At 39.7% G+C, this 25,234-nt stretch overlaps 1 protein-coding gene across 2 annotated transcripts in view; it reads right to left on the bottom strand.

Annotated features, from left to right (window-relative positions):
• Positions 1 to 51: 51 nt before the first annotated feature.
• Nrep (neuronal regeneration related protein) overlaps positions 52 to 25,234 on the bottom strand; it is a 27,686-nt gene continuing 2,503 nt past the window's right edge. For both annotated transcript variants that reach the window (XM_008856006.2, XM_008856005.2), the window contains exons 4-5: positions 6,252 to 6,329; positions 52 to 1,304 (exon numbers count right to left, since the gene is read on the bottom strand). In XM_008856006.2, coding sequence (XP_008854228.1) covers positions 1,179 to 1,304; positions 6,252 to 6,329 — 204 coding nt within the window. In that variant the 3' untranslated portion in view covers positions 52 to 1,178. The remainder of the gene's footprint in view (positions 1,305 to 6,251; positions 6,330 to 25,234) is intronic.

Below are 25,234 nucleotides of genomic sequence, written 5' to 3'. Positions count from 1 at the left end.
TCACACAGTTTCCTGTTTTGGAAGATGTATTTCAACAATATCACTCAGGGCTTCTAAAAAAAAAAAAAAAAAAAAAAAAAAAAAAGGGTGTTCCGCCATTTATTATTTTGTAAAGACATTTTCCGATTTAATCTTTGGGCAAGGTATAATTTTCAAATTCTGACTCAGATGCCAGTGCTGTGGATTTTTCCACAGAGCACTTATTAGAAAAGAGTGGACCTCCCACGACCCCAAAATACCCAAACAAAAAGAATCCAAAGAGACACCTCAAAATGCCTGTAAAATTATTGCTTATTTTTCTCTAAGTCAGGCAGGTGAGGCTACAGAAAGGAAAAGATTTGGTAGGTAAATTACAGTTTTGTGATTGCTCCCGCTACCGTGGCTGCACATCCATGGGGGCCGGCCAAGGAGACCACACACTCGTGGTAGCATTCTCTCAACCTACAACACTGAAGAAGAAAGCCACACTGAAGACACAAGGAAAACAAGTCAATCCAGTCTAGAGAACAACATTCAGGGAAACAGAGTACCAACACCTTCTTAGAACATGGAAATAAAAAATAACTCCATCAGAGCTACCTCGCCAAGGAGCATGTTGAAAGTCCAAAATAGCACCATTCATCAGTGTGTCAGGTCCTGTGGCAGCATCTCAGTCACTTACCACAAGGAAACAATGAGTTTCAAACTACTTCTATACATCAAAAGAGTACATGGATAAAATATAGAGATATACAGACAATCGATGAACATAAAACTACTAGGCTTGTTACATCTAAATGAAAATAAAAGGGGGAGGGAGGGGACTCTCAGCCTCTGCAAGAACCAGTCAGGAGCTGTGTGAATGAAAAGGCAGGAGTGGACCAGTTGTGTGAGCTCAGTGGGAGTTTGAGTTGTGGAAGACATTGTTGTAGCGAACCAGGCCTGAAGGCCCACCTGTAGGGGTTGTAAACATGGATTCACAGTGTGAAATTCTGAGCGTTTTCACTTGAGTCAGAATGATTAAAAACTGGTTTGATGATACCTATTTGTCCACTGTAAATTCTCTAAAGCAAGGCTTAGAGTCCCATAATTTCTTCCTATACTTGATGATTTACACAGAAAAAAATATCCCATATATGATACCATGACCTCATCAATACCCATACACCATATGCAATACAAATGGAGGTGTTACACGATTAAAAAGAGTGGAGGTAACTGATGTTTGGAGAGCGGAGGTCACTGCTGCCCGGCGGAGTCAGGGAGGCAGCGCTCATCTCTTCAGTCTTCTTGCGGTTCACTTCCTTTGGTACAGGAAGTCTTCCCTGCAGAGCACAACACAGACACAGACACACACACACACACATACACACACACACACACACACACACACACACACACAAAGATACATTTAGTTGTGCCTCTGAAACCATTCTTTCTTCTCGTACTCATTTTTCGTCCCTTGAACTTCTGCTGTTTTGCAGAGTTTATATAGTAAACACTGCTCACTTGAGTGTAAATATGAGGTCTGGGGGTATGAAGCAAGTAAAGGCTAGCTTCCTTTGCGTCTGCAGAGTCCAGTGTTTCACTTACGGTGATGGCAGCACTCCTCAGAGTCAGATCTCTGGGGAGAGTTGCTAGTATTAGATGGGGCCCAGGGTCAAGCTGGATGAGGAATGCTCATTGGAGTGCCAATATGTTTTTAAAAAGCATTCAGTAGGTGATGTGAGGGAGGGCTGGCAGAAGTCTGTTCCCCACTACATAATAAAAAATACTTTAAAATATATCACAGCTTACATAAATCTTTTCTATGTGAGGTTTAGTCTATAAGAAATTAGCATGTTCCAGGTGGGTACTTTGGGTCAGAACTAAAATGGTACCAAAGATGCAAGTATTTGAGCTGTACATAATATGAGGAGATCCTAGATCATTGCTGCAGGAGAGGAAGTCTCGCCTTACAGAGCAGATAACTGAGAGGAATCATCAACTTCAGCCTGACTGATGGTCAGCCACCAGGCTGTTTCTGCTGACACACAAGAGGGGGCTCCCAGGGAAGTGCATCCACCATCAGAACCAAGCAGTGAGAGGGCAGGACAATGGGACCCAAGTGGCACAAAGTCTTAGCTCATCAAAAAAGACTGCATGCCCCATTCAGACACACACAGAGAAGACAATGACCTTTCTTTTAGTTGAACCATTGATTAGTGGAGTTTTCTTAGGGTTAAAAAAAAAAAGCCTTTGCGGGTTTAAAGGATCGGGATTATTTTTCTTTTTCCTTTCCTCTTAATTTTTTTTTTTTTTTTTGCCTCAGGTTACAGGTTCTAACAAGATAATGTCAATGAAAGAATTAGGTTAGATATAAGCAGTTGGATTAAACTGTTATTTCAACTTTGTGACCTGTAAATTATCACACTTTAATTATTTATTTAAATTTTGTTATATTTATTTTATGTATATGCATGTATGTAAGTGCACCCGTGTCTTGCAATGCCCACAGAGGACAGAGGAGATCATCGGATCCCCTGGAACTGGAGTTATGGACAGTAGTTAGCTGCCATGTGGGTGCTGGGATTCACACCCAGGTCTTCTTCAAGAACGGTCAGTGTTCTTAACTGCTGAGCCATCTCTCCAGCCCCACATTTGTATTTATTTAAGATGAGTTCAGAAGTCTAGAACTTCCAAACAACCCGAAGCAGAATAAATATTGTGAGCAACTTCCGGTTGAACTAAATGCAGTAGATGACTCAACCAGAAGCATCATTTCCTGCATGAAACATCCCATGTGGCCAATTTCTGTTAAACATTTGACTCTGAAAGCATTCCACATGTGTAAGACATGTAAAATCCACACAGTATGTCCTTTCTTGCTCCAGTCTCAGGCTCTGATTTCAGAGGTTGTGTATCATTAAATAGCCAGAAAATTATAATTCTTCACACACCTTAAGGATCTACATAAAATTCCCCAAAGCATGTTACTGGGCAGTTCAATGTAGTTGTGAAATGAATTCAATCTTGAAATTTTGGTACGTAACCCCAAAATTAAAAAAAAAAAATCCACTAATATCTTCAAAGAAAAACCACAACCTCATCTGACCAGTCAGTATGGCCTTGAAACTGATTTACTCTGTTCCAAACTTAGCATACTGGTCTGTCTCTGTTTATTATAAGACTCTGTCCCACTAACCTTTGACCTTGATGAAAACTACACGAGAAAATGGAAATTGAGAGCTGGGGACTGGGGAAGAGGTTTTCCTGAAAGAACATGTAGAGTATTTCCTATCTGAATTAAGCACCTTTACTGCCGTGTCTCTCTTTGGGGACCAAAACACTCATGCATTTCTTCATTCATCATTTGCATTCTGAATGCTTGAGCACATTACTGGATTTGAAGCCTATGGAGTGAAACAGAAAGAAAAACAGTCCCTGCCCAACCTGCCTAATAGACTTCCTCTGTGACGGACACCCGAGTAACTGGAAGACAGCAAGGCCGTGGCATTAGGTGATATAGGGAGGCATGCTACTAAAAGACCCCAAGGGCCATAAACTAACACACCTGTAAGGGGAAAAACTCCCAGAGAGACAGGGCTCTCTACACTTCTTCTTAGGAGCCTGGATTGATTGGTTATAATCCTATTCCTCCCACCTCTACCATTTTATTTTAAATAATTGTCTTTCTGCCTCCACTAAAGGAATTTTAGGCTTTGGCAACAGGGAAGAAAGCATCTCAAAAAGGAGACACAGAGATGCCTTATTTCCCCAGAAGTCAGGCCTTACAATAGTTGAGGCAAAATAGCTACTCTTCTCATAATGGCTCCTGTGAGAGAGAGGGACCTGAGTAATCTAGAAGGCTGAGGGTGGGCTAGGGAGCAGAGGTGTCAATGTTCACCAGACAAGGTCTTCCAGCCACATCTAGTGGCTGACACGCCTCATCAGTGCTAGTTTAGTCCCAGTCACTCAGTAATGTGCTTTGTACCAAGTAAATTGAGATTATCTTTCATGAAGTTATACAAAGATGTCCTTTTCCAGAAGGACACTTTTGGAGACAGGATAAGCACACTCTGCTTAAAATACCACTCACATATTTAGAGAAGAGATAAAGTAGCCGCAAGTGTCAATCTTAACATCCACCTTGCCCACCCCCATGGAGCAGGCTTTAGTGCAGACATGACCTGGCACCTGGACTAGCTTTCCAGGACTGATGGGTCAGTGAAAAGCTTCACCTGGTCTTGCCAGTGGCTGACATTGCCGATGGGAACCTGAATGATGCAAGACTTAGCAGTTTAACAGTTTTCTAGTGCGCCCTCAACAGCTTCAGCCCTGACCTGGGTCAGTAAAGAATGTCTGGAGGAGCCGGGTTTGGTGGCACACGCCTTTAATCCCAGCACTCCGGAGGCAGAAGCAGGCAGATCTCTGTGAGTTCAAGGCCAGCCTGGTCTACATAGTGAGTTCCAGAGTTCTCAGTAATGTACTTTGTACCAAGTATGGCACAAAAAGTTTCTTAGATATGTTGACAGTTTTGTCTGCTGATTTTGCCTGAATGTCTGAGGTTACCCATAAAACAAAATGGGAAAATATAAGGCCAGCTGAGACTACAGGAAGATCCTGTCTCAAAAAGACCAGAAGAAAAAAAGAATGTCTAGAGGGAAAAATACACATGTATGTGTATAAATAATTTTAAAGGGCTAAAGGTGTAGCCCAATGGCAGACTATGTGCCTAGCATGGGTTCTAGCCCCAGCACCATTAATAAAAAGGAAGGATAGACACGGTTAAAGGGCTTTCAGGGGTGTGGTGGCACATGGGTGGTACGGGGTGGCAGAGCTCTTGCACGCCAGCTCTCTTCTACTCCAGAGCTACAAGACCAGTGTCATTTCAGCTCCCACAGGACACAAAATTTTGTTCATTTACATTCTTGCCAATGAGTCCAACCTTGACCTTCAGAAATTCTTTGAAAGATCAAAAATAATTTAGGGTTATTTTCTTTTCATGCCAATTGCCAGTTGATACAACTTCTGCAATTTCAGATAATTCTGTCAGTAATGGGAATTGTTGAAAATATTTAGCACAAATAAGATTTTTTTTTCAAGCACTGAAACAACAGTAATGTTATAGCTGGGGGTTACCATTATTCAATGACATGAAACTTTTGAATGGAAATTTTATGTTTAGTGGATTCTTTATTTATTGTAAAACTATCAGGTCAGGAGTAAAAAGTACAATCCTCCTATTTAAAGTCAAACTGATATTTGCCTTAAGAGGTAAAGTCCAAAGTTATTTCCAGGAAAAACTGGTAATTTTTCACATTTTCTTTGTGTGTTTTTCAAGAATGGTACTAAAATCTTTTTTTTTAATTCTTTTTAAAAAATGTTATTTTTTTTATGTGTATAAATGTATTGCCTGCATGTGTGTAAGTACACCTGTGTCATGCAATGTCCCCAGACGTCAGAAGAGGGTGTCAGATTCCCTGGAACTGGAGTTAAGGATGGTTGTTAGCCATCATGTGGATGCTGGGATTGAACCCTGGTCCTTTGCAAGAGCAGCCAGTGCTTTTAACCACTGAGCCATCTCTCTAGGCCCTTAAAAAAATTCTTTAAAGGAGAGAATCACAAAAAAAACATATTGGTATTACACGTTTCCTAGACCTAAAATCTAGGAGAAAGAAAACATAAGTTTTTTTATATTTTCCCATTTTGTTTTATGGGTAATCCCAGGTATTCAGGCAAGATCAGCAGACAAAACTGTCAACACATCATACTTTTAAGAAACCCTATCACCCAATTGTAACCTACCTTCCTGTTTTTGTTTGTAGGTTGTCTTTCATATTTGTCTAAGAAATGCAACAGATTTAAAAATCTTTAGAATGCACACTTGATCAACTGATTCCATGGGTCTTAAATGAAAATTTGTTTTTGATTTATTTGTCACAAAAGGAATATACTATGAGTGTGACCTTAGGTCGTGGAACTTTGCTGGGTTTTTTTGTTCTTTGTGTTGTTGTTTGTTTGTTTTGAGACAGGGTACTCATGATGTAGTGCAGGGTAGCCTCAAACTTGCAGCAATCTTCCTGCCTCAGTCTGTGGAGTGCTGGGACTATAGGTATGCACCACCAAGCCCGGCTTGAGGTTATGCTTTTAGATCTATGTCATTTCCAAGGTCAGCATATCATCATATGAGTGAATTGTTATGGGAACATATAGTGGATGTTAAAATGAAGATGAAATAAACCTGGTTATTTGCTTATGTATTTTTATGCTTCTAAGTGCAGGGATCTTACCTTAGATAGACTTCCCTCCATTTCCTTGTTTGGAAATGGTTCTTGACTGACCCAGACCAAGAGTTCTGGGTAGTAAACCTATGGAAACATAAAAGCACATAATTCAAATTATAAACAAGATCCACTCTGAAACCACATGAGATCAGTTTAGTAAGCTCAGTTTTTCTCAATGATCACTCATTTCCCTGGTGCTGCTTAGAGCACTGAGGAAACACATTACGCTTGCAGAAGGGTAGTGAATATGCACTGCACTCAGGAGAGTTTGAGCTCAATGTCTTCCAAGATTGAGTCCAACAGAGCAGAGATATCAATCAATGTTATCTTTAGCAGGCAAAGAGGCAGTTTAATGGTATGTCTGGCAAGGTGTGCTAAGTCACCAGGGAGAGCTTTCAAAGCATCTTACATTCCAAGAGTATCCTTGCAAAACTCCATGTTTATAACGTAATTTCAGATACTCATGAAACAATGCTAGGATATATTCTGAATTTATCAAAGGAGTAAAGAATATACACAAAGCAAAGGAGGAAGGAAGGAAGTGTGCTAGGGTCTCTCCAGGTCCACGTGGTCACTCAGCACACTGCATCAGACTCCCTGAAGCAGCCAAGCATCTGAGGGTGAGGCAGGGAGCTGGGCAGCCTTGCCATGAATGATTCAGATAATCGGAGCTGATGAATTCTGGCTGGTGGGAGGGAGGGAGGGGGCAAGCTGAGTAACTCTTCTTTAAATATACAAAGGGTTATTAGCATAAGGTTGCTGACCAGCTGTTCTCTACCTCCAGTGAAGACAGGAGGTGGGGGAGACTTAAAATTACAAACTGCAGATTTAGGTCAGCTATAAGGAAGAACTTGGCACAAGCGCTGTTAAATTACTAAAAGAATTTAGAGAGTAAAACTGTGAAATCTTCTTTTAAAAATTTAGAAACAGAATCCAAGAGCCATCTGTCAGAGCTAATTCACATTTGATTCAGCACCGCCTGAAGAAAGGAAACGAAATTAGATAAGGCTCCTTCCAGATCTGAGAATCCGAATTTTGTAAATAAGCCTCATATATAATAAGTAACAATTAAGAATCACTACTATATTAATGGAAGAACAAATAGACTTAGATGGAATTTTTAGTTTTGGAAGTTCTACTCATATTTTGTATGTCTCAATCAATTCCGTTGGTTAGGGGGTCTGAAACAGGAAATGTTGATGGCTCTGTTGATTCTTTGGGATGACATAACAGTAATTATCTTTGGTATTAATAATGTGTATAGTACATCTTAGCTTACAAAGTAATTTTGAGAACACTATTTAATTCATCCTGGCATCAGGCCTATGAATAGGAATTATTTTAATTACATAGATGAGGAAACTGAAACTCAGAAAGGTCAAACCCATTTGCCCAATGGAACACAACATGGGGTAGGACTGGGACTCAAATAGGATTCCTAGCTTCTAACCTATCTTCTTTCCACTACCCTGCTGGTCTAACACTATCCCTATCATCCCTCTCCCAAAATCACACCAGTCCATGGCTACCACCCACTTTTCGCTCATAAGCACTTGGGAGCTCATCCTGTAAGAAGTGGAGACATTTCCTCCCTTCAGACCAGGTTTGCTTTCTGAGCCATGTGGTCCCCTCAAACCTAACCCACCTTCCTCTTCTACAGATTTCCCTTCCTCTGCCCAGCTCCTTCTTGGAGAATTATACCACCTGCCTTGTTTGGGACAAGCAGTCACTCTTGATGCTCTCTTTAGCCAGTAAGGAGTGAACAAAACCATAATCTAAAATACATAAGCTTTTTTTTCAAGGCATGTAACAAAGTCAGAGCACATAAAATCCCAGTTTGGATTACATCCTTAATTTGACCCCAAATTAAGAACTTAATATAAACTTACCTTCATAAACACTTTTCAACCTTACTACTACAATTTCAAAGTACTACAAACACTAGTGAGAAATAAAGTTTCTTTCGAAACCAAAAGCAAAGTCAAGAAGTGCCACGTGTGCTCTTTGCTTCTCTGGGATACTGCATTTTAACAGTCACGTGCTTTAGCATTTAGCATCCTACCGGTGCTAGAACCTGCATCAACAGAATAAGCCACAAGCAAACCCAACATGCAGCATAATCCCCAGAAGTGTTGGCAATAGAGAAGTGGCAGTGAGAAGTTCTGGGAAGGCATTTACTGTACAAGTTGAGGGGATAGTGTGCTCCAAGGTGCTCATACCTCCATGGCCACTGTAGTTCTCCATGTCTCAACAACACAATGTTGCATGAGAAAACACCTGAGAATTATTTCATTAAACAAGTGAGCAAAAGTGTTCCTTGATCTCCACAAGAGGAGTGTTGATTCTTTCAAAGGCATGTTCCACGTAGAAAAATAAACAGAATATTCCCTCAAATTTTCTAAAATACTATTCTCTTAGAATTCAGCTAGGGACCCAGGGATACAAGCTGTGTGTCTTCAACAACTAAGAAAATAGGAGTGCTTACATAGAATGCAGAGGGCAAGGGAAAATGTAGTTTTAGATTCTGATTGAATTCCTGAAAAGGGCATTTACAGTTGTCATTGAGCACATCAATTAACGTATCTTTCCTTACAATACTGCATTTATCTGAGTGATGATTAGGTTAGAAGCAGCAGAACAGGAAGAAATACATCCGATTAAATCACTAACATAAAAAACATGTTGTTTTCAAGGATCCTTTATATATTTAAATCTACTACATAAATTCTAAGATGGCTTATGATGAAAATTTACAATTTTTTGCTTGTTCTCTACAACATATTTGTTTGTACTTAAGTTTTAATACTATTTTGTAGGAGAGAAGTTAAAAATAAAATGTTCATTTCTTCCTGCCCTTCCCTTCCCTCCCTCCTTCCCTCCCTCCCTCCTTTCTTTCCTTTTATCCCTCACTCCTTTCTTCTGTCTTTCTTTGCAGACTTGTTTCACTTTCTGACCAGTGCAAAATAAAAATAACTTCAATTAGCCTGATAGTAATTTGGTATTTGATGTACATTGTAGCTAACAACCAGTATCCCAAATCAAAAAGTAAAATAAAATGTGGGAAAAAATCAGAGACCAGTCCTCCAAGGTTCAAAAAAAAGGCAACCTAGATTTCTGCTTAAATTCCTTCAAGCTTTTCATTTCAAAATACGCTGTTTATCTTCCAGTAGCATTGTGGTCCACATTTGGACTCAGTGGAGATGCTCCTTGCTGTGTTTCCCACCATTTCCCTTATTCTGCAGCAGAATCTGAGCTGCATCGATGACCAACTTCTAAATTTTATTTCCCCTTATTTGTTCACTGCTTTTACTGATATTTCTTTCAGAAGACTGTTCTGAGATAATGACCATCAAAAGTCTGTGTTCATCTTTATCCAGAGCAGAAACACCCCACATAATAAATGCTACTTACTTGGGTGCTTACCATACCTTCAAAGAAATTTGAAATAAAGACATGTTGCATGGCTGGGTTGTTAATGGCCATAACTGTAGTGTTATTTGTTAGCCTTGGAGGGTTTCTTTGTGTTTCAAGAATGTGCACACATGGCCTTTCTAACAACTTAAAAAGATAGAATGCCCACTCCTTGCAATTAAGAAAACAGATTAGGGTAGTAGGTGCCCAACCTGCACAGTTAATTCGTTGTATAGCAAAGGGGTACATTTCATAATTTCACTGCCAATTAAATAGTGCATGCCTGCATATATACAATTTGTACTATGCTTAATTGGCCAGGAGGTTATGAAACCTAGTCTTGTAATTTAAGAAGAAATTATGTACATAGACATATATTTCTTTTTAGCAAATACCCTTTGAAGTGGCACTATTAAGAATCTTCCTCAAAAGCCACTTGGGTCCCAAGCGCTGGTCACATGTGGGCCAAATGTAAACTGAAACCATAAATGAACGACAGGGATAATTTTTCTCTAAGCAGTAGTACATCAAGGATTAGATGGTGCCAAAAGATGATGCACTGTGCTCTCTCTCTCTAGGGACCCAATCTTAGAGGCCTGCATAACCCAGAGAATCCTTCTTCAAGGGCAAGCACACGGGGAGATATCTATTGTCACTGGAAGACAAAAAGCAAAGCATAAAGATCACTGGGCCATTCAAACGCTGGATGCAATCTCTGCACACTTCAGAAAGCAGAATAAAAGAACTAGTGCCTAAACTGTCAGACAAGGTGCTCTGGCTTGGGAATTAAAAGAAATGTGCACAGACCTAACTTACACACAACACACACATACACACACACACACAGATACACACACGTGTGAGTGCACTGGATGTTATAATAATGAGTGATTAGAGCACAGGCATTATGACTATCTGACTATTATGCACAAAAGCCAAAGATGTCTTCCTGTCAGAAAGGAAAGGTTGACTTATGTGGCTCTGCTCTACTATAATGCCTGCCGACACTCTCAGTTTCCATGATCTGACAAGTCCCTAATATGAAGAAACAGAGGTGGGGAGGGGGCGACACTGTGTTTCACAAGGAACACAAGAAGAGCTCACAACTTGACCAGACTCACTGGTATTAGTTCCACTAACGTGCATGTTCCTCTGATAGGCACAGAAAATGTCCAAGTCTGCTTCAGAATCTGCAGGAGATTAAGTGACTATCCAACACCATGTGTCAGGCAAGCCAAAGGTTGATAGTTCTTTACTGTATGACTTGGAGTGCCTGAAACATGCTGTGTAGACTTTACTAGTGGAATCCTCCAAACCGGTTCTACTCCTCGTAAAGCCACCACGAGAGGCTGCTGATTACTATGTGGGAACCTGACAGCTGTGGAATTTATTTCTAGACTTCAACTAGGCTGAGAAAGGAAATGAAAATCTCCTCGCTGGCAACAAAATGAAAGTGTTTACATGTGAAATTAATCGTCAGCACAAAGAGCTTTCACAGTCCCTGTTCTACAATATAATATTCTGTTTGTTTTGCTCCTGAGTCTTTAACATTTTGTTTTCTAAGAATAAGAGCAAGACTCTCAAGGGGAGCAACAGATCAAGCCAGAAACAAGCCACAAAAGGTTAACAACAATATCTGACTTTTCTTTTTCACCACTATTTAAACCCATTCATTATGTGAGTTTTCAAGGCTTTGATGGTGCATGGTTCAAGGCCAGGCACAGCGGAAGCAGCAGCTGGCTTATTCAAGCATGGTGAACACTGAAGTCAGATACAAAGATTTATGCTACACAACTCCTCCTCTCATCCCAGCCTCATTCCTTTCCAATAAGAACATGCTTAGCACAATGTAACCTACCTAAAGACTCCAAAAATCCAAAACGAGCACACTGACCAAGGAATTCTCCGCCTTCTGCCAAGGTACCTCCCCTGGACTAGAGGTCAGCCTGGTACAGTCATCAGAGCCAAGTATGGACTGGACTCAAGGAAGTAAGCTCAATGTTTCAAATCTGGACTTTAATAGGTGACTTTTTGGTAATAAAGTCAAAATAAAGTCTAAACAGCTGATAACAATCCAAAATAAACCAAGAGGAAGTGTGTAAGAAAAAAAGCTTTGAAACAGGGAGCTCACAGTGTCTGAGAAGAGACTTTTCAAACAAAGACTGAAAAATGTAAGGAAGCCTTTTAAAACTCCTTTTATTATGTAGTTACTATTGAACAATAAAAAGGCAGATGTGCATGAGATGCCTCAGCAGAGAAAGCTGCTTGCTACCAAGGTTGAAGACCTGCATTCAGTCCTCAGGATCCACACAGTACAAACAGAATCTACTCCATCAAGTTATCTTCTGACCTTCACAAGCCTCTGTGGCACATGTGCATGTGTGCACACACATGCAAAATAAATAAATGCAATTTTTTCTTTACAAAGCTGAGGCTACCGTGTGTTTGCCTTTCCAGAAAAAAAAGGGAAAAAGAAAAAGAGTGAGAGAACAAAAAGGAGAACAAAGAGCCTTTACTAAGTTGCAGCCCCAAAGCCCTTGAGGCATGGAGCACATAAGCTTTTCTTTACCTCTCTGACCCCAAGAAATATGTTAATAAAATCCTTTACCTCCCTGGAGTAGAACTAGAGTAAATATTTACTTAACACATCTGAATTCTAAGTCTGGACAACCTTATTCCACTAGAGGAATTGGTTTTCATTTGTTACCAAAAAACAAGAAACATTACATCCTAGGATGTCTCTCCCACTTTGAAGGTGCACTGAAATGAAAAGGGAACAGAAGAGCCCTAGACTATTAGTACTATACTACACCCAGAATGCCACACTGCAATTGTAAACTTTAGGACGGCATTTTCTGCCACAAGTGAGGGTAATGTCCTACTATGCCTCAGGAGCAAGACTCCTTAGTACATTCCAAGGCCAACAGGAAACATCCAACTTGCTGTTTATTGGCTTGAATAATTTCAGGTATGCTACTGCAGGCTTCATCTCTGATTAACTATTGGAAATCTGATTTCTAGTCAGCAAAGATTATATTTTCCACTCACCCCCGTCTCACAACAATACTGTGCTTTCCATTAAAATCTTACAAAAATTTTGCCAAATGGAAAAATAATTGCCTAAAACTGTATTCATCTGTTCTTCAGTGAATGGCTGAGATACTTAAGCATCCAGATAGAGAATACCGCCTTTTTCCTGGTTTGGATGGATAACAAGAGAGACTGCTGCTTTGAAGTCTGAAGACATTCCAAAGCCCTCATCTGGATGACATGTGTAAGACTTAAGATGCAGCTTTCCAGAAAAACCTGCGGTTTCTCCAAAAGTGTTCATCCCAAAAGAAACTATTCACTTTTTCCATCAATGCACTCTTTTCTTCTGGCAGCTGAAACCCCCTTGGCATCTGGCAAAAAGTCATTCCACATGGGCAATGCTTGTCATCTCCACACAAATAACATCATAAAAGGACTCTGACCCTTGCAAAAAAAAAAAAAAGAAAAAAAAAAGTGTACCTAGAGCTGTATCAACATGGTACAGATACTCCAGTCAACAAGAGACCATTAAGCATTTTCTAATAGGCTGTTCACTAGGAAAACTGCAAAAACCTCAAAGGACAGGAGAAAGAGAACCAGTTAGAATGGATATGCCCCAGCCCTGGACACCACTGGGGTTTTCCACCACAGAGGGTGAAGCAAGGTCTGAATGTGTTATCTCTGTTGAGGGCTTCAGTCAGGTAGCATCACTGGTGGCAGAGACCAAATGAAGAAGAGACTGGACCCCAGTGGATAATGTGTTTTAGGGTGAGGAGTCAGCAAAGAAACAACCCTTCAAGTGTAGCGGAAGTAAGGGCAAAAGGAATGCGGAGTAGAAGAATGCGGAGTGACTGACAAAGGGACCTGTAATCGCACTACCATAAAGATGACGTTTTAAACTCAGACCCAAACCCCAACCTTATTTACCACTCTCCTATTGCAATTCTTTTCACAGGCAGTGTCTAAACTTGGGAACCTTGTAAAATGTATCATGGAGTCCATTACCTTTGGATGTTTTTGTTTGCTCTCCCACCTTACTGAAGACAAACCCAGAGCCTTGCGTTCAGTCTATCATTGAGTCACACATCCCAACTTATATCTGTTTTTTTAAACCGTTGGTATGTAGACTATTTTTTTGGTAGTACTGGGGTTTGAACCCAGTGCCTTCTGCATGCCAGGCTAGCACCTTACCACAAAGTTTCACTCCCAGGCCTGGTGTACTAATTTAATCCCAGCAGTATTGTAAGGATGAAATGAAGAAATCTGTGTAAAGTGCTGGCAAGGGGGGGGGGGCACAGCAGTCACTGCACCTGTGACCATCCCCTCCTGCTCACCTTTTCTTCAGATGCAAATGCTAAGGGAGAGCAGTCAGGGATCTGCCCTATGCTCACACAGTTAAGAAAGGGAGAAGGCAGATTCTTTCTGTAGAACCATCTTGTCAGTATCAATGCTGTGGGGTTTCCCCCAAGCCAAAAGGAGTGTGTTGATAGCCGCCCCCCCACCCCGAGAACTGAGACCTGTTTTTAACCCCCCAAGCAGGTGCTGAGCATCTCCTTTTAGTGTCCTGGTAATGAAATTTAGATAGATTTCTGACACCTACAGTCAAGAGTATTTTTTTTCAAAAACATTTGTTGCTCTGATGCCCATTTCAAGTAGTCATCCTTCAAATAGAGCTTACCTTAAGGGGGAAAAAAAACCAATGAGGACACAGGATTTGCTCTCCAGTGTTCAAGTGCTGCTGTTGCTGCTGAGGAAAATTACTGCTAGAGTAGAAACTTGGATATGGCCACATGGATATAATTTAATCCAACCCAAGCAGTAATGGTAATCACAGTTTTGTCTTTTTTTTTCTTTCTTTCAAGTTTTCCCTGGAAGGAAATGCTTAGCATAATACAAATATGTCTAGCCATCACTGCAACAAATGACAAGACCATTTGCTGAGAAACCAAATTATTTTACTATGACCCCCCCCCCCCTGCAAATAACTCTCAAACAGCTCTTTTTCAGAGGGTCTATGAAGGGGCATTCTAACTCTGGGCATTCTTCTTTCAGCGAATGTATTTGAAATCACATACACTGTAACTTTGCTTTTCAAAATTCTAGTCAACTTTAAAACAGAGAAGTTAAGAGAAATAAAATCTTCTTTTAGTGACATTGTGTAGGGACATAAACTGTGCACTGTATAAAAATATAATGTGATCCTGACTAAGAAAGAAAATAAACACTAATTACACCAGCGAGGCAGTGAGTAAACTACTAGGAATTATCAATACAGAAAGAAATATAGGTTTAAGCTGGTTTCATTTGGGGACTTTTAATTAATGTATGTATTAGAAATCCAGACAGTTCTAATGACAGACTAATGGGAAGATGGAGATGGGGTAGGAAGTCAATTATGAGATATATCATAAAGATAACAAATAGCAAACAATAAAATGTCCTATTTCATCCTCAGATTACATACAAAGGATTAGATTCAACTGCAATCAAAGACGTAGGATAAGAACAGCTGATGAACTCAGGAAAAATTCACATTATCAGGAAAATTGCTTCTATAATGCCAAAGAACACATTTAATTGAATCTCTGATTGAATTGACTCTGACAGTGTAGGCAACCAAGCCTCGTATAATAAAATTAAAGTTTAAAAATCAGTCCTCAGGAAAAAAAAAAAAAAAAAAGGAGTGGGGAGGGGAGTTAGTAAAGATTAAATGAAAAGATGTGGAGACCTGGCTTCCAGACCATGTTAACAAGATTTGAATAATTTAAGATTATATTATCAAGAACTGAGCAAACTATGCATGGCCAAGGCATCTTATGATATATAATTAGACCCAACTCCATAGGATATTAAGAAATGGGAACTTAGCCCGCTCTACATCATTCGGGCTCTGGAAAAAATCAAATCCAGATAGCTAAGAACTAAAATCATGAAGACAAGAAGGGTTCACAGATTTGAGCAAATATTCTGATTCCACATTGACTAAATTGGCTAAGTGTTTCACTTCAATTTCCCAATCTATTAATGAAAAACTATTTACCAGGTGGCAGGTATCTGGTAGGCAGTTTGTAATCATAAAGAATGAATAATTTATTACTGGCTATGTCCCATGACTTTGGGCTGGGATCATCAAAGAAACAAACACATTGTTTCAAAAAGCTTTAAAGGAGCAGAGAGAACTATGGAGAGAGCTCAGTGGGCAAAGTGCTTGCTGCTCAAGTAGGGGGGACCTCAGCTTGGTTCCCCAGCACCCATGCAAACCTGGGTGTGGTGACACTGTAGCCCCAGAGTTCTGGAGGTGGACACAGGTGGGTCCCAGGGGCTTGCTGGCCAGTCAGTCTCACTAAAACATGGAGCTCCAAGTTCAGTATGAGATCCTATCTAACAAAACAAGATGGAGAGGAGTTAAAACATCTGACCTTATCCTCTAGCCTCCACATGCATGCACATGGATGGGCACGGCCCCCATACATACATGTGCACATGCACAAACTTCAAAAACCATAAACTACCAAATCACGAGAAGTCTGTTCAGGAAAGAGGTGGGTTAATATATTTCATCTTTTCAAGTTCTAATGTTCTTAACCACACAAACTCTGAAACTCTCTAATCTCGCATGCCTTTGAGCCATGGGTCAGTGCCTGGTATAGTGTCTGTTCTTTTGGCTGGTATCCCTAAAATGCACTGGGGTACAAGTCAGCCACATGCTGCCAGTTCTACGCCACATGCTGAACTTTCAGGATTCATCAACTATCTGACAAACCTCTGGATATGGTCCCAACTCCTTTGTGGAGGAAGTACTAAGTAGTTAACACCAAACTCCTACTGGGGTCAAGTTTGTAACTACCTTAGTATGTTTTATCCATCTAACTACTGACTTTAGTTTTTTCCTTCGCAGCCCAGAATGTTGGCTGTCCAATAAAGTATCTCCTCTTAATTTCTAACTCTTTCCTATCCAAAAATAGTTTCCTTATGTTAGACACCAACTTTGCCCAATAAAACTGTCCTCAAAATGCCTGGGCCTGTATAAACAAAACAACTTTTGTAAGTTTCTCCCTGTTCAGTTACTGGCCTGTAGTACTTTTCCCTCCTGGAACTGTATCAAACTCAGTTCCGCCAGGAAGGCTGTTACCTGCCCCAGTAATCAAAGGACAGTGGTGTGTGATGAAGATCTGAATGCGGGCCCTGGAGCTGGACAGCCACACCAGCACTTCTGTGCACACTCGGAACCTCCCTGCTTTAATTACCTGTTGATGAGGCTCCGGTTTAGTATTTTTATTGGCAGCAATTATTTGGCTATTTTTTTCTCACCCTTCCCAGTCAGTGTCTCTAAAAAGGAACAAACAGACCTCCCTTTCTTCAACACTCTTATGCATCTTTTCCTCCTTCTCAAATACAAGTTATTTTTATATTGTATTTTATGAACGGAAGGATGAACAGTGACCCAAGTACTCTAAAATCAAGGGCTTTTTAAATATTTCCAACTACACAATCACAATACTCTTAAAGCAACAAGTTTAGATTAGAAAGCATGCCAAGGCAGTAGCAGGCACTATTTCTAAAGATTTCATTGCCTCACGAAGCCACAGCGGAGTTTGTTTTTCGGTCACAACTGTACCTATTAGATACAGTAGAGAAGCAATCAGTGCTGCCTGCTAGAAACACATCCTTAATAACTGAGCGCATAGTGGTACTCAGCCAGCGTTCTGGATGAGATGTGGGACCCTACCATAAAATGATACCTTCCTTCAGCAAACCATACCATCCCAGCATTCTGAGCTCCCTTACAACTACTTCTGCTTAAAGGAGCGTAAAAGAAGGACCACAGAATTTAGGAGTTGTGTTTAGAGGATGCTTAGACCTTGCTTAGCTTCCCCCCATCCTACCTTCATACCATCCAGTCTTCCAAAAGTTTCAGTGAGAGAGGATTTGAGCAGTGAATTCATCATGCTCATCTCATTTCTTGGACCACAAGATTAATAATCTGAGCAATTACAACTCTGCACAGGGCCAGGCTGTTAATGGTTATAATTCCCAAAGTAGGCCACCTGCTTCTGGCCAAAAATGACAGACTTTCATGTATCCATGACCACTGATTCATTTATTTGTTCTACAAGCACTGGGGCATTTATTGATCACTGGACATGTGCCAGATCCTGGTCAGGCCTGGGAGCAGGGATGAGCCAGGCTTATAGATGGATGTAGGCTCCATTCCAAGGTCCCATGAGAAGATTTCAATGAAGCTTAGGGTTTGCTTCCACTCTGGGGGACAAGAATACCAAACTATTTTACTAGCTATTGAAAAGTTCCTTCTCTGTGATGAGACTTTTCCACCTCTGAATTCACCATCCTACTCACAGAAGAAAAGGGAAAAAGCAAGACATCACAGCCTCAGCTGCTACCAAGAAAGAGGGGCTGAGGTGGTTACTAGGGTGTTGCTGTTTCAAGGTCTTAGTGGGTTAGGAAAACATGCAGCAACGAGTCACCAGAAAGTAGAACAGTGCTGGTGGGGTATGTATACAAATGAGCACGGGCTGATTCCCACAGGGGTAATGGGATGATTCCCCAGAGGTCACTGTCAGTCTTGAAGAAAGGCTTCATTTTGTCCAGAGGTGAAAGACTTAAAGGCCAAGCAAGTAGAGGCACAAAAGGAAGGAATTCTGGGACACATTTCGAATAACAAGGGGCTTAGGCTAATTACGGCTACAAATAAGTGATTATTTCATACAGTTCCAGACAAGTCTGTCTCACCCTTCCCGCCCTCCCCCCCCGACTCCAATTAAAGTTATGAAGATCTAAAACGGCATCTGAAAACAGGTATTTGAGAAAATGACTGAGGAGGATGAATAAAGAGTTCCAGGAGCAAGGCTTACCTATGTGACGTCACCAAAAGATTCACAGATAAGCTCAATTTACTTGAAGTGGCTGCAGCCACAACGCCTGTCATCTGGTGGGTATCTGGAGATCTTGCAGCTCAGGCCTCCTAAGGCAAGACTCTGCTGTACCCAGATGAAGGCCCCTCCTAGACACACTTGGCTTTCTCCAACTTTTGTGCATCATATGATGAGATTATATTCATATGCTTACAACTACTGCCTACAGAAGTAACAGGCTGCAGGCCTCAGACTATAAACAACTTTCTTAAGATGCTGTTCAGTGCTGGCTTACATTCTGGTATGTCTGGTTAGTCAGAAAGAAGAAATGGTCGAACACCTAACCCATGTGATCAGCATGAGTCTGCACCCAGTCTCCCTCACAGGAAGGACATGAGGCCTTCTTTCAGGCATCTGGCACAGGAAAACCCTTTGACCCAGCAGACATTGCTGAAGCTGCTGGGATTTGCTAAAAGGAATAGCTGCTACTTCTTTGGGAGGAATAAGAGGCGGGCTCCCTTTTCCTGTCCCAATTCCTTTGAGCCATAGACTGAATCTTTCTCACCAGCCCAAGGGCACTAAGAAGGAGCAATAACGAAAGTTGTACTTTTAACCAGAACATTTGTGTGTGAGGGAACATGTTCTGCTAGGCTCAACTAAAAGGCAAAGAACCGATGCAGTCGGGTAACCTGAGTCAGAGCACTGAGCCATCTTCAAGATGCCTGTTCATGACTTCTTATTCCTTAGCACATTAAGTCCTTGACTTCTAGGTCTAATTTTTGAGGTCTGTCCTTGACAGTACAGAGGCCCTTAACAGGAAAACCACACTACTGCAAGTATATTCCTGACATTCTTTTTATCTGGAATGTTCTGTGTCATCTAAATCTATCCAAATAGTCTCTGTTCTTCATTCACTTAGTGTTTATTAAAGGTTGGTTTTAAGACTTGGGAATGGAAAACTGAAGGCACATTACTTGCTCTCGAGGAGCAAACAGTTTCCTTCTAGGTTTCAAGTTTTGTGCCAACACCAGTCAACTACGTGTATCTTCCTGCAATACTCCACTGAGGGTTATTAGACTACATTCAGAATGAGTAACAATGAGAGTCAAGGAAGACTGATGTAGTCTGCCATAGGTACAAGAGGAGTCAGAGGCAGCATGCATGCTGTAAACTTGCCTGGAGCTTAATTTCTGGCTGGAGCTTAATTTCCACATCAATGAAACACAAAACAACACAAAAGATTTCCAGTGTTATCATCTACCTCAGTCCTCAGCATCACTCCCTGAATCTTATGCTTAGCCCTGGGTTATATAGTCTTGCATTGTTTGTTAAGTTTTCTGTGCATGTTAGTTTTCCTTCTGCAACTAAAAGATGCATCCACGGAGGTAAAGGGGCCAAGTGTGTACCTTCTGCAATGCAAAGAACTAAGCACAAAGAAAATGCTGCTCAATTAACAGGGGTGGGCATATAATTCTACTGCCAGCTCTTCCCATTCTTGTCAGTATTTTCCAGCATCATCACCTTTGTGTTCTTGAGACCACTGATTAAGGTTATACTGGCAATAAGGGAGTGTGTTAAAGTTCCAATACCAGGAGCAAAATTCCTGGATTCAGGGAGATATGTTTACAGCTAGAGGATAAGCTGTTGTGAGCTCTGAGTACCACAGATGGATCAAACCCAGAGAGCCAAGACCTTATTGTCTGCCCAGAATGTGGCTCTGACCTCTGGGCATGTGAGCAATCAAAGTTACTCTCTTTTGGCAAATACCACACTCCATAGTTTAACCACAAAGTTTTTTACTCCTTTAGCATACAATGGAAAGTGATTTGCTGTGTAAATGAAAATTACATTCATTTCAGGTTCCTGGCTCTTTAGAAGGAGAGGTTAATGATACAAATTACTTCTACTTCATAAAAACTAATCATGATAACTCATTAGAACAAATTTTAAAATAGCCAACTTAATAGATATTAGCATGCATACACCAAATATTTATTAAGCTTCTATCATATATTTAATATTTTCTAAGCACTGTATATGAAGCTTTTAAACCCTCGGGAGGCCTATAATTTATCTGGGTAATAAGAGAAATGTTTATGATTCAACTAACAAAATTGTCATTGGGGTTAATACCATGTTATTGATATTAATAAATGAATTACTATTTAGGATTTGCTTGAGAGTGATTTTAATGCTCAAGTTCCAAACTATCAGGACTGGTAATCATTTACAGTACACTAGCAGATCAATGTCAGGATCACTATGATTTTTGTTTTTCAGCCACTGAAATGAAATAGTCTTAAAACACTCCCAAGTTAGAAAAATATGTCCCTAAGTATCTATTTTGAATAAATTTAAACCTCATGTATGATACTTTTAGCTGTCAAAGTATCAAACATTCATGATTAACCATTTTTTTTCCAGTTCAAGGTAGAAGAGCAGTTTAAAGTTGGAATCTTGCAAGTATCTTCAGCCATGACAGGGTCCATGCACGTCTGAATCATTTTCCCTTGGTATATTTGAACTGGATTTACTGGTAAGACTACCATATCCCTAGTCTTTTCTTATACGATACAAGAACTGTACAGATAAATCAAGCAGATCTGTCCACTCCCACATCACTCTAGCAACATTTCGAGTTATCAAGATGAATCAGAGGAAATCAAAGGGTTTTTTTAAAGCATAATTATTCAGATAATTATTTCAATCTTCTGAGGCTATGAGGATTAAAGACTTTCCTACCAGAAAACACTAATGAGAAAGTGCAGGATCAAGGATGCTATAGCCCTTCCTTTCAAGGCTCTCCAGCCAGTCCAAGGCACCTGAGTGCACGCAAGGACTTTTAGTGACCAGGTAAATGAATGCTTTAATGTACAAAATTTGTATTTGGGGATTACTCATTTAGTTTTGCAAAATAGTTATATTTTAGAAACACTTTTTCCTATTTCAGCTTTTAAGATTTATAACAAAGTGAATTCCTTTAGTATATTATGATAATCTGATTTATATCAAACTTTTCAAGAACTACATCATTTTAAAATGGAATGGCACTTTGAATAGCTCTTTAATACAAGAGTTTTACTCAAATACCTTCTTCTACCTGACTTATCTATGTAGCTCAAAAGGAAGCTGGATTGGGGTTAAACCCAGATATACTATCTCTACTGTCCTAATTCCCCAAACAACTGCCAATTCTCCCCCTCATGGGCACAGGAAGGCTTGGTTAAAGAGAAGATAGTACCATATAAAATTACCCTTCTAGGTACCATCAAATGTCACTGAAGCAACCTGTCCAATTTACATTCCAAATTCAGTGACACAGGTGACCAATAGGCAATCTCAGCCCTCCCCAATCCTTATCTTTTCTTTAAACAAAAAAAGCTTATGTTACTAGGGAGATTATTATAAGCCCACAAAAGCCACTTCACCAATTATACAGAGAATCACAAACAGTATGATGGAGTCAACTCATCGTTTGCTCAGCATTAGCCATAAAGAGAAAGACTTCCAGTTCCTAGGTCTCTGTTAAAACATAACAAGGCATGGACTAGAGAAATGGCTCAGCAGTTAAGAGCATTGGCTGCTCTTGCAGAGGCCCTGGGTTTGATTCCCAGCACCCACATGGTGACTAGCAACTATCCATAACTCCAGTTCCAGGAGATCCAACACCCTCTTCTGACCTCTGTGGGCACTGCATAACATAAGTGCACTTGCATACATGCAGGCAGTACATAAAATAATAAATGAGATATTTAAATGCTTAAGCCACTGGGAGTCTATGTTAAACATGTACTGGGAGGCACATTTACTATGTGGAAAGTAAATCCAGGACTTTACCTTTGTCGTTAGATAAAAAATTTCGTTTTTCAAACTATTTTTCTTTTTTTAATTTTAATTATTTTTTTATTTTATGTGTATGAGTGTTTTGCTTGCATGTATGTTGGTGTGCCCATGTTGTGCAATGCCTGTGGAGGTCAGAAGAGGGCATCAGGTCCCCTGGAACTGGAGCTATGGACAGTTGTTAGCCACCATGTGGGTCCGGGGAATTGAACTTGGGTCTTCTGCAAGAGCAGTCAGTGCTCTTAACTGCTGAGCCATCTCTCCAGTCCCTCAAACTATTTTTCATAGGATAATACATATCCTGACATGTTTTTCTTCTCCTGATATATGTAAGTCAAGTACCTTTAAAATAAAATACTTAGGGGGCTGGACAGATAGCTCAGTGGTTAAAAGCACTAGCTGCTCTTGCAGAGAACGAATCCCAGCACCCACATGGCTGCTAACAACTGTTTGTAACTCTGGTTCCAGAGGGTCAGTCAGCCTCTTCTGACCTCCTAGGGTATTGCACAACGTGGGTGCATTTACATATATATAAGCAATACATACATACACATAAAATAAAAATAACATTTTAAAGTAAAACATTTAAATCAATAATAAAACAACACAAAAATATAATCCTAGCACTTAAAATTTAGCAAAAAGCTAAATGAAATGAAATTCTGAAGATTTCTGTAGACTTATGAAATTAAAAAATTATGCAAACTCCATTAGCTACAGTAAAGGGAAAAACATTTTTTACTAGAAAACTAAGAAGCTGGAGAATGAGTCACTGAAAAGAATATTATGATCAACTAAGATACAGAAAAGTATGCTCAAAATTAACATGTTTAACAGTAATCTTGGATTGTAGCACCCCAAGTGTTACCTCACATACTGTGATTTATGTCACTGGTACCCCAAAGTTGTACTCAGAGGTCCATGTACGTATGTTGTGAAGGGTGCCTAAGAGCTGGACAAGAGGGTTTTATTTATTTATTTATTTATTTATTTATTTATTTAAACAATACAAAAGACATTCTAGGATTCCTGTATGTGTTCAAATTATTGTTGTGAAATCCTACCATTTTAAGGCATGTAAAAAGTCTAGACATTTAATCATAGCCTACAGAATTGGGCAGTTTACTGGCTAATATTTTACACTGGATTGAATTGATTATAAATTTGTATTTGGAATAAGCCCTTTTAAAAATAGAAATTGGACCCTCTTTAGTGTTTTACATTATGTAAATGAAAATACAGTTTAAGAGGTAAGCATATACACACATACATTTATATATATATAATTTCCCTCAGGGGTAGTCAGTAGTTAAACATTCTGCTTCCCTCACAGTCACAGTAATTTCTATTATCTGTCTGTGGGCCAAATCTTTAAGTAAACTAGATATAAAGATCTACAAAGTTATTCCAGTTTTAATGAAAGGAAATAAATCTCATTTTGCTAAAAGAAGAAAGAAGTTTAAGTCATCTTTAGTATCAGTTCTTAAAAAAAAAAAAAACTGGAACTTTTTAAACATTATTATATGCAAAGACTTTAAGAGCTCAGACTTTCCCGATATGAGAATTGCTAGAAAGTTACTTGAAATTACCCTCAGACAATAACTGTCAGTGGTTTTAGTTCAGCCAATGGGCTTGTGCCAAAAGGGGCTGACATCTTGATGAAAGGATCACCAAAAAAGTTGTGAGAATTTTTTCATGAGTAGAAATTTTTCCAAAAGAAACAAGCCATGATCACCCATTCTGCCTCCATCACAAGTGGACAATTGTAAGAAATTAACATTTAATATTAATTTGCACTTACTTCCCTGCCTTTGAACGCTTCCAATTTTCATTCTGAAGTTGGCATGCATGCCTGCCTTCTACAAAGCTCATTCCACTTCCCACAACACAAGAATTTCAGTCTTTGATCTTCTATAGGGCACTCTGGGCAGGGTTCAGTGGTCCTATTTACATTTAGCTCAAATTGCCACCTGACATATTGCAACACGCAGTCTTCATGGTCTATCTATAGTGGCTTACAGTGGGGAAAGTTCTGGGACTAGGAAATAGGAGGCAAGGTCATGTGTCCGCTCCAGGAAAATATTTAAGTAAATAAAACTACACTTTATTGCCACTTTATAAAAATGGCTAATTAGGAAAGTAATATGAAAGTAACTATTTGCACAAAACCCATTGATTAGTTTGATATTATGTTCTTTTGTCTTTCTGCCCTAAGTCTTCAATTCCATTATTATTAAATTGGTCCAAGAAAAACTTACTTTACTTGGTGCTTTGACACCCACTTGTTGAAATGACAAGTGAGGCACATGCGAAAAAATGAAAAAATAAAAAAGCTTCCTTCTTAATGAAAGCCAACCTGAACTCATTTAATTGCCTCTGATTCATTTTTCTCCTTGGAAGCTAATTCCTGGTTGTTCTCAAAGAAAACATGAAGCATATTAGATTCCATTTTAATTCACTAATTCCATCCTCTTTTGAAAGAAAAAAGTAAAAATAAATTAGGAAATTACACACTTTAAGTACACAAATAGGTGCTTTAAAGGCCATAAACACCTGCAGGAGGACACGCTGGGCATAGCTGAAAGTGTGATTTTCATTTAAAGCATTTCTATCATCTTCATTCATTTCAACTTTATTTCCAAAGAATTTTTTCCCCACAGATAAATTCAGCTACTTTTAAGGTGTATTTTCTATATTGCTTTATTTAATCAGAAATCACATTGCCTTCTCTGTGGATCATAATCCTTGTCAGAAAGATACATTTTTATTTAGATGTTAACATGCCTGCCTTCTAAAACTGAGATGTCTCTTTTAAAGGAAGTTACAAACCAGCAT

The sequence above is a fragment of the Nannospalax galili genome, unplaced genomic scaffold, assembly GCF_000622305.1.
Source record: "Nannospalax galili isolate Female #2095 unplaced genomic scaffold, S.galili_v1.0 scaffold27, whole genome shotgun sequence".
Taxonomy (NCBI): Eukaryota; Metazoa; Chordata; class Mammalia; order Rodentia; family Spalacidae; genus Nannospalax; species Nannospalax galili.
Note: the sequence above shows the minus strand (reverse complement) of the source record. Positions and strands in the feature narration are given on the sequence as shown.